Source organism: Protopterus annectens, chromosome 2.part0, assembly GCF_019279795.1.
Source record: "Protopterus annectens isolate FY-2018-M chromosome 2.part0, PAN1.0, whole genome shotgun sequence".
In the NCBI taxonomy this organism is placed as follows: domain Eukaryota; kingdom Metazoa; phylum Chordata; order Ceratodontiformes; family Protopteridae; genus Protopterus; species Protopterus annectens.
Genome location: NC_056728.1, coordinates 841,085,090 through 841,095,817, shown reverse-complemented (window position 1 = coordinate 841,095,817; position 10,728 = coordinate 841,085,090). Strand labels below are relative to the sequence as shown.

The 10,728-nt window shown below is 42.6% G+C and overlaps 1 protein-coding gene across 1 annotated transcript in view; it reads right to left on the bottom strand.

Annotated features, from left to right (window-relative positions):
* Window positions 1-1,525: 1,525 nt before the first annotated feature.
* The window catches only part of G3BP2 (G3BP stress granule assembly factor 2), a 1,493,999-nt gene continuing 1,484,796 nt past the window's right edge, over window positions 1,526-10,728 (bottom strand). The window contains exon 13 of the mRNA XM_044061106.1: window positions 1,526-4,032. Within this exon, the coding sequence (XP_043917041.1) occupies window positions 3,763-4,032 (270 nt within the window). The 3' untranslated portion in view covers window positions 1,526-3,762. The remainder of the gene's footprint in view (window positions 4,033-10,728) is intronic.

Sequence of the window (10,728 nt, the reverse complement as noted above, 5' to 3'; positions counted from 1 at the left end):
ACTGCAACAGTGAAACACAAAGAGCATCAACAAAATTACACTTATCTATTCGAAGTAGCTCAAGAATCAAACAATCATGTCTTTCACCTAGCGGCGGCAAAAGAGATCTGTGGTAAAGGGGAGGATGCATTGTGGGCAAGGGAGAAACTAGAGAGTTCTGGATTGCCACAAGTTTTTACATTGACCGAGTCAAAGTCGGATCAGATGCCTTGGACCTGAATCCATCAGTCGAGGACGCAATGAAAACTGACATCAGATCAGTTATCTAAATAGTTGAGTGCTGAGCCCTCAACAATCACATCTTGACAGAACAGGTAGCCAATGAGATCGAAGGTTTTCTTGAGACAAGATGGAATTATGGGTGGGGAAGGAGCCCGAGTCCTGGATCCAACAACTTAAAAAGAGGTGCCCTGATCAGATTTGATAACACATCTGTTGAGTCATATGGAAAAGAAAAAAGAACACTGGATCTACTTTTACTTCAAGTTTTAGACTTTAAGGTCAAAACACTCAGGGTGCTCCATTCAAAACTATGGTACAATCTCCCCACATTCCCGTGGAGAAAAAACAACAAAGTGGGACTCTTCTTTGTGTTTCAGGGTAACAAATTTCTGAAGCCATTCATCAGCATTTTAACAGTCATTTAATGCGTCCCATCATTGCATTCCATTTTGAGCACTATGGTTTAAGTCACAAAAATGTGACAAGTGCATTAGGAAATGCACTGGCAAGGTTCAGAGAAATCAAACAGAATATCAGCATCAAGAGCAAAAATGCAGTTCTGACTAGCACAATGAATTATAAGGAATTTCTAGCAATAATACTTAGCTTTCTGCTGTTTTCCTTCCCCTCTGTATTTAAAATACAAGTCTCTTCATATTGATTTGGTTAAGGACACAGTAGTCTTCGATGGGTTCTTTCGGACTGTGGGAATGCTTTTGAAAAAGTGGTTTAAAATATTTGATGGACCAGAAGATCCAAGCAGGAAGGGGCTCTTTCAGAAGATGCACACACAAGTGCTTGTGGAAATTAGGTTCTGTCCATTCAGTATGAAGCTATTATGAAATTAAGAAATGCTAGCCAAGTCAGGCTGTGGCACAGTCGAAGATCAAACCACAACTTAAGAGAGCAGAACAAGCCATGAAGGGGAGGGGGATTGTTCCATTTGGGAAATTTCCACCAGGCACGCAAAGGCTTACAGTGGCAAGCTTGGTGCTCTCAAGTGGGTGATGGCAGCTTTCATTTACATGCTAGAAGTACGAAAGGGAAAAGTAAGGGGTTCTAATGCCAGCCACTACAGTGGCTGGGACTGGAGAAGGTACAGATCACATCCGCTGCGGAGTGGCAACTCCCCAAATCAGCTCTTCCCCTCATACTGGGGACCCAAGTGGTACAGACCTGTTTTTTTGAGCAGATGTTGACTATTACAGCTTTAAGATAGGAAAACATTTATACCACTAAAGCAATAATGGTCAAGCAAATTCCTTAAAACTAGAAAGAGAAAAAACACTCCATTAACAACTGAAACGTGAAATCAACATTTACTATCAACACAGAAGAATTTTTACAGTCTTTGCTTTTGGAGGTACCAGAAGGGAAACAAACAGGACTACATTAAAGTAGGCAGTTTACCATTCACCAAACACAAGTACAATGCTTAGTTTTAATTCACAGCATTCAGACGAACACTCCATAGCTCACAAAATTCTAATGTATTTTCAGATACTCCACAGTAGTTGCCATTATCAAGAGGTTTGGTGCTGGTAAGGGTTAAGGATAATCATTGTACCCTTTTAGCAAATGAGAAAATGAAACAAACTTACTCTACAGTGACAACACAAGAAGCCCAAGTCCAAAACTTTATTTCAAGTATGAAGGAAGAGAAAGGATAAACATAATAGAGTCTAAACCTTTCCTTGCCCTGTGAGGTTGAAGTTCACACACACAATGACTCCCAAAGGTGGGTGGGGAAATGAAAGTTCCATCACATGACTGATATCCCAGAAATATATGAAGTAGTGCAAAACTTGCCGTCACTCAAGGAAGACCTCTGATTTACGAGATAAATCACTTTTACAATGTAGTAAAGCAGCAAATACTCAGCATGCCAACATTCCTTTGTGCATATGGCAATTTGAGAAATCCAGTTACCAGCTTCCATTACACAACTATACCGCTGCGGCTACATGAATAAACTATACTAACAGCCACAAGTGATGAGGTCTTCCATGCTTACAGCAGCTTTAAATGGTCACATTCATTTTTCAAAAAGCATAAATATACCAGGCTGTTAATTCAGTTCTGCAAATGTCTGACCCGGTTGTGTCTTGCTGCTTTCTGATATTCAAGTAAACAGTACATTCAAGAAAAGTGAACACTTCCCTTAACAGTCACAATGGGGAAGGCAACAATAACACTAAACCCTGTGATTACAAAAAATCCATAACCACAGCAGTTTACTATGCAGATTTTTTTTACATAATTGTTTCTCAAAGAAATCATGAAGCATGTGGTACACAGTACACAAACTAGAAAATGTAAACATTTAAAGCTGCTGTTTTGTTCAAAGGTACAGTATCCTTAGTGTGCTTTACGTCGCCCTGCATACCTAAACTACTGAAATATAGAACATGAAAAAAAATGACTAAAATCACATGTAAACACTAAAGGAAACAAAAGACCTGTATCAATGGCTTTTGCAATACATTTTGTGCTTGGGGTATACCCCACATTTTAATTACAAGAACTCAAGTAACAAAAACAAAAATTACAAAATACTCCAGCATTCATTCTGAAGCACAATCACTATCACATTTCTGTTCTGATAAAACAAAAAGGGAATGTTTTATGTATCTACCCAACTAAGGATACTGTGACTCATCTCCACTGTGACTCTGCGAGACAAAGGCTGTCTGCCTTTCAGAACAAAACAACCAAAACATCGTGCTGTACAGTCTAAAGCAGAACTGGAATGACATTTTAAAAGGCACCATCACGCTATGTTATTTTTAACAAAGCGACCTGAAAAACAAAGTCAACCTACGAGTTTTACCACATACTGCCATTTAAAGGCAGAGGAAAGGCGTACTGAGCAGCCCAGCCATATCAGTTCTACAGCAGAAGAAAAACAGAGCCAAATGTTTAGCACTTAGGACTTTCACTTAACAGCTTTTTAATTGCTCTTCCCCACTCTATTAGGTTTTAAGCATAACTTAAGGTTTATGTGTAAATATCTTTAATACAGACAAGCAAGCAAGATGCCTGCATCATACACCAGCATTTCTGTTCAAGTGGACTATGGTAGATTTTTCCCTACCACCTCCCACAACTGTGAAAGAAAATGACTACAGTACCCATTAGTGCATTCTGAGTGCATAAATGCAAGTTTTTTTTCAGCTACAAGTTCTACAGAAGAAAATGAAGGCAAGCTTCCTGACTTGCAGCCTTTAACTGTAAACTGGAAAAAACAGTTAACACTTTTACAAAATGTGCAGATTTTTTTTTTAACAGGACTAAATCAGCTAGGCACGTTCTTTTCTACTTAAGTTGTTTTAAGGGTCTTCTTCTGTCCAAAATTCTTGAGGCTGTAGTAATATATAAATTAAGTGCATGAATCCTATACCTCAGTTGAACAGTTAACTAAAGCCAGTTTTCACGTGAACTGGATCAAAAGGCTGCATCACTTCCTGAAGCCAAAAAAAAGGAAATTAACTTGAATGCAAAGAACACAGTACCACTGCTAACCTCCTCAACAGTGGTGTTTCAGCGTCGCTGCCCTATAAAACGGTTTTCTCCTGAACCATTTCCTCTGCCACTAGCTGGCTTTTGTGTTATGCCTCCCCTTGGTGGTGGTCCTCGCACATCACGATCGCGCACCATCCCACCGCCTCCAATTCCACGAGGACCCCCTAGGCCTCTGTCATTCCGCCGGACATCTCTGCGATCATCTCCACCTGGTGCCTCTCTTGCCCGTGCAGCTCTTGTTTTCTTTTCTTCTACATTCAAACGTACTTCACCACGAAACATAACTGGCTAAAGAGAGATATAGGAGGGGGAGAAGTATAAATCAAAGATCAGTAAGCTCAAGAACTCCATCATTTAACTAGTGATCACCAGGACAGCTGTAATACAATACTGTGCACAATCCAAAACTAAACAGGTCATCTGTACAACACTACAATGAACAAGGGAAAAAGGTGCTCAGTGATGAGTATCAAATGCAAAACTGAGAAAGGATAATAGTAACCATATACATAGAAACAGCAATGGACAAAAACATTAAAAGTTAAAGACAAAAACATTAAGGATACATATGCAGTAAAACAAGCCTACATTCCTATGAAAAGTTAATACACTACATTTTTTGACACATTTTCTTCATATTTCGGTTTTAAAAATATCAGAACTTAGAAAGTACAAAAATGAGCAGTCAACACCAACAGTCTGTCGAGGGAGAATGAGGAAAGTACAGTTTTGTACCTACTAAATGTAGATGTTCGAGTGTATACACTGCTGCAGTCATTACACTTGGGTTATCCTGCCATCAGGCAGTTCCCCAGTCGGCCTGAGTTCCAAAGTCTTGGTCCGGTGTTGGCTGCCGTCGCCTCCTCCCTGACGTCAGTGCGACAGGGTGTAAATAAGATGCAGCCGACGCCATTTTCTTCAGTTTTTCTTGCCCCAGATGTCAGGTGCCTCTAAATAGGTAGGCAATTCCAATTGCTAATAAAACATACATAAGAAAAGCAAACAACAACTTACAGCTACCAGCAAATACTCCCCATAGGTAGTAAAGGGTAGAAGACATAGGTACGTACCAAGAGGGGAAGGAGGGAGGGTAACCTGGACTGCAGCAGTGTATACACTCGAAAATCTACATTTATGGTAGGTACAAAACTGTACTATGTCCATCGTGTTACACTGCTGCAGTCATTACACTTGGGTAGAATCCCAAAGCTGAGGTAGGGTGGCTGGTTCTATAAGGCATTAGGGGTGGCTATCAGGCCCTGCAGCACTGCAGTAGCGAAGCCAGCTCTGGATTTAGAGAATACAGGCAGATGGTAATGCTTGGTGAAGGTATGCACAGAACTCCAAGTTGCTGCTTCCAAAATATCCTTGGTAGGTACTCCCCTGAGGTAGGCAGTTGAAGTGGCTGTTGCCCTTGTGGAGTGAGATCTAATGCGGCTAGGTACAGGTTTTCCATGGTATGTGTAGCAGAAACGTATATAATGTCCTATCCATTTTGAAATGGTCTGTTTTGAAATGGCTTTTCCCTGTGCTCCTTGCAGCATATGCTACCAATAATTGCTCAGATTTTCTGAAAGCTTTGGTTTTGTCCAAGTAGAAGCGTAACTGCCTGTGAATGTCCAAAGAGTGCAGTAGTCTCTCCCCTTTATTCTGTGGTTTAGGATAACAAGTTGGCAGGTGAATAGTTTGGTTTAGAGCCACACTGGATACCACCTTTGGCAGAAACGTAGGGTTAGTTCTTAAAAACACCCTGTCCTGGTGGAAAATGAGTGCCTGTAATTCTGAAACTCTTCGTGCTGATGTTATTGCCAGGGGCAGAGCAGTTTTCCAAGAGATATATTTTAATTCTGCTGTGTTAGCTGGCTCAAAAGGAGGTAAAGTTATTTTTCCAAAACAAAGTTGAGGTCCCAAGTTGGAGTAGGTGCTTTACGGGGTGCTCTTATGTTTTTAGCCCCTCTGAGGTACTGTTTTAACAGAGGATTAGAGAAAATTGGTGGATCCATGTTGTAATGAGCAGAGATGGCAGAGGCGTGGATCTTGATGGATCAGAAGGAGAGGCCTTTGTCTAGCATCTCAGTTAAGTATTGTAGTATCTGAAGAATGTTTGGGACAAGAGGGTCAAAGCTGTGAGCTTGGTTCCAGGCACAGAATCTCTTCCATTTATCCGAATAGGCTTTCCTGATACTAGGCCTTCTGGCCTCCAGAATGACATCCATAACAGCTTTGGAGAGAAGCATTGCTTGCTTGACTAAGGAATCTTCCATGCAGCAAGGTTTAAGGTCTTTAGCTGGCTGTGTAGTATTTGATTGTTGTACTGAGTCAGCAGATGTGGGATTTGAGGCAAAATCCAGGGTGGCTCTTGTGCTAAGCTCCTTAAAATTGGTTACCAGTGCTGGCGTGGCCAGTCTCGTGCAATCAGGATCATCTTTGGCTCTTCTTGCCTGGCTTTTATGAGTACCTTTGGCAGGAGAGGTAGTGGTGGGAAAGCGTATACTTGTAGGTTCTCCCAGCTGAATGAGAGGGCATCCACTTTCCATGCTTGTGGATGGTAACTCCTTGTGCAAAATTTTTGTAGCTGGCAGTTTACTGGGGATGTAAACAGATCTATGTCCGGGCTCCACCATTTCTGTGTTATCATTCTGAATATTTGTGGATTCAATTCCCATTCGTGGGGATCCATGATGTTTCTGCTTAAGTCATCTGCCAGTGTGTTTTTCTCTCCTGGCAGGAATTGTGCTTGCAGATGAACTTGAAGGTTTATAGCAGTGTTCCACAAGGTCATGGCTTGTCTGCATAGGGGGTAGGAGTGAGTGCCCCCTTGCTTATGCACCACATAACTGTGGTGTTGTCTGTCTTTAACAGTAGTTGTCCTGGATGCAGCAGGTCCTTGAAAGCTATAAGGGCATTTTGTACAGCTAGCATCTCTTTTTGATTGATGTGAAGATGCCTTTGTTCTGTGGGCCACGTGCCCTGAATACATTTGCCTGCCATGTGTGCTCCCCAGGCGTAATCCGATGCATCTGCTGTCAGTGTTTGCCTGGCTGTGGGTTGTGTAAAAGGCTGTCCCTTGTTGAGGTGACAAGCTTGAGCCCACCATTGAAGCTCCTGTTGAAGGCAAGGGATTAGTGGTATAACTGTTTCCAAACTTTGACAGTGTTGAGATCATACATTCTTTAGGTACCATTGTAGTTTCCTCATATGCAGTCTGGCATATGGAATTAGTAGTATGCAGGATGCCATGTAACCCAAGGCCTGCAGAATTTTTCTTGCAGGGAGTTGGGTCTTTGTTGCCATCAATTGAAAGTATTGAGTCAGTTGTCCTTGCTTGTCTGGCATGAGATGAGCCATCTGGGCCGTTGTGTTCAAGCTGGCACCCAGGAATATAATCTCTTTTGAGGGCACTAGTTTTGATTTCTTTTCGTTTACTATGTACCCCAGCCAACTTAACTTTTTTACAAACGCCAGATGCTTCAGAAGAATGTCCTTGCTCTCTGCTTGAATCAGGCACTCGTCCAGGTACGGATACATTTGAATTCCTTTCTGTCTGCAAAATGCAATTACTGGTGCCAGGCACTTTGTGAAGACCCTGGGTGCAGTAGGTAAGCCAAAGAGCAGTGCAGAGAACTGGTAGTGCATTGAACCATCTACGAATCTGAGGTATTTTCTGCAGTTTTGTCTGATAGGGACATGCAGGTATGCCTCCTTGAGGTCCAAAGTCACGAGCCAAGCTTTCTTGCCCAGCATGGGAAGAAGCTGCTGTAGTGTCAACATTTTGAATTTCGGAACATCCAGGTAAGTGTTCAGAGATGAAAGATCCAGAATGGGCCTCCAGTCTTCGTCCTTTCTGGGTACCAGAAAGAGTCTTGAGTAAAATCCTTGTCCTTGCTCCTGTGATGGTACATTTTGAATAGCTCTTATATCCATGAGTGCTGTAATTTGTTTTTGAGCCTCTGCCCATTGATTTGGTGGCAGATTTGGCATTCCTTTTAACCTTGGCAGAGTGTGAAAGTGGAACCTGTAACCTTGAAATACAATGTTGAGAACCCATTTGTCTTTGGTGATTTGCCAATTGTGGTAGAAGAGTGCCAGTTTTCCTCCCAAGGGGGCTGCCAAGAGAGATTTGTTTGGCAGCTGTAGTGGGAAGTCGTTGGAGCTGCTTTTTATATGGTTGGGGCCTGTCTTCCCCTTCTTTCTGGCCTGATGCAACCCATTGTTAAGGCCTTTAAGGACCTTGTGTTTGACCTCTACCTCTTGGACATCTGCATCTTCCCCTTTGAGGTCTGTCTGTAATTGGAAAGGACCAATGCTTAGTTGGCCAGTTTCTGCTAAATCTAGGAGGCTGAACCTGTAAGAAATCCTTCGCCATTTGCATAGATTTTGCCTTATCCTCCATTTTCTTAAATACCTCTTCTGCCTTAACTCCAAATAACACATCCTGCTGCAAAGGTGCATCCAATAATTTTGCTTTAACATGCTCTGTTAACGTATGTTCTTTTAACCAAGCATGTCTTCTAATGACGGAGCCTGTAACTGCTGCTCTGCAGGAGGCCTCTAGAGAATCAAAACCACATTGCAAAGTATGCTTTCCCACTTGTTCAGCTGCATGCAATAAATCCTGCATTTCTTTAAAATTAGGAGGATCTGATTCTGGAAACATTTTTTGTTTTAACTGAGACAGTAAAAATTGCTGATATTTTAGCATGTGAAACTGGCAATTTAAGGCTCTCATTGCTAAAGTTGCAGACGTATATACTTTCTTTCCCCATCTGTCTAATGCTCTGGAATCTCTGTCAGTGGGAACTGGATTCTTGTCTGATGAGGCCTTAACCCCTTTGGGTCCCTGAGAAATAGTTTCAGGGTCAGCTACAGAGCTTTTATACAGACATTTGTGAGAGTCAGGGACTCTGTAGTATCTGTCAGGTTTAACAGGGGCTGGAGGTAAGGGAGTCAGGATTTAAGCTGGATTCAGTATACACATTATCCACAATATCTAACACTGGCGGAATAGCAAGGGGTCTGTGTTGAGGTAATAAAAGGAAGTCTCTGGGCCTTTTCTTGGATTCTGAGTAATCCTGGCTTTCCCAGTGGAAATGCTCCCTCATGGTATGTAGGGTTTCCCCAAAGGAGTAGTCCTCAGGCGGTGAGGTTGATGGAATTGATTCCTCAGCATCAGAATCCTCATAAGGGGGTAAAGAATATCCTAGGTCTGAGGATGAATCAGAAGAGATGGACACCTGGACGAATGAGTCACAGTCTGCATCCTGTCTAGGCCTTTTATCAGGAAGGGGATGGTACCCCCTGATCAGAGTGATTAGGTCTTCGGACATTTTGAGCATTTGTTTCTTAGGCATGGAGGCCTGTCCTGGAGAATGCTGTATTTGTTTCTTTGATTTTAAAGGAGGCTTAGACTTAGCTGAGGGTTTAATGCTTAACTGAGTAGGTCTGAAGACACCCTCTGAAGCTGTGGGTTGCTCAGCTGCTCCGGATCCCTCTGAAAGGTTAGTCTCAGTAGGGTGAATAACTTGTGCGTCCGAAGGCCCAGCCATCTCCACATGGGAGTCAGAGGCTGCCTGTGGTTCTACAGAAGCGGTAGTCAGGGGCTGTGAAGGCACCTCGCTGAAAACCGGAGAACCGGTGACTGGCCTAGAAGAGGCTTCGTCGTCAGTTTTGGGCCTTGGATGTCTATCCTTGTCTTTGCGCTTTGTGTGTATTCCGGTTGTCGGAAGTTCCGATGGCATGGTATAATTGAATTTTCTACCAAAATAATGTCAGACAAAATCAAACAGACTTTTAATAGTGCGCTTGTTAAACCTAGCACAAAACCGACAACCAGTGACGTCGTGGTCTGGGCCTAGGCATGGGATACAATAGGAATGGAAATCCTTATGAGGTATTTGCTTCCCACAAGAAATACAGTTATTAACTTTTACTGACATCGGTCTGAGGCAAGAAAAAGTTTCCCCAACGGGGTACTTAGCTTTGTATAAGACTTCGGTTCTGGATTCGGAATGAAAATCTCAGGAGACGGCCGACCGGCACTTGCGAACTGCTTTTGCTTCGGGCACCGCGCGGCAAGAAAGACTGAAGAAAATGGCATCGGCTGCATCTTATATACCCCTGTCGCCCTGACATCAGGGAGGAGGTGACAGCAACCAAGGCCGGACCAAGACTTTGGAACTCCGGCCGACTGGGGAACCACCTAACGGCAGGATAACCCAAGTGTAATGACTGCAGCAGTGTAACACGAACATCGACTGCACTGCATTACAACAGAACAGGTCCAATAAATTCACATACAAAAATGTGTGTAAACATGGGAAAAAATTCAAAATTGACACTATCTGTTATAAACAACTCACAGCTCTGTGATCATGATGCAATTTTCAGTTATGTACTTACTTGAATTAGCATCTGTGTTGTCCATTTTCGCTCTGATTCATATTTGGGTTACGGAGTCAATCCTTTGCTCTAACTCAGACGCCTTCTACAGACTTCAGCTTCCAGACTAGAGCTCCTCCCTTACCCATAATCCCCTGTACTAAGTACAGCTCCCTCAGATTGCGTCTGCTGCCCATTATAAACAAGGAAAGGAAGAAAAAGGAGAAACACCAGAGGCACAACCAGGAACAAAGGTCCCTAAAAATGGAACAAAAATCCTCCAAAAAAAGGATTTTCCAGGTTGGGGGATGGATGGGAGGGACAGTGAATCGCAGCGAGAATGGACAACATAGATGCCAAGTTATGGTAGGTATACAATTTAAAAATCTGAGGTCTTTCTCACTTTGACTTATGTTTGGGTCAGAGACCCAGCTACATTCTCTCAGATGGTCTCAAGGAAGGCCAAAAGAAGCCCTGTTTCTGGAAACAATGTCCAATTTGTAATGAGTCACAAATGTATGGGGTTTAGATCAAGTGGCTGCTGCACAGATGTCATCAATTGAAATTCTAGATGAAAAAGCAGATGATGCAATAATAGATCTAGTT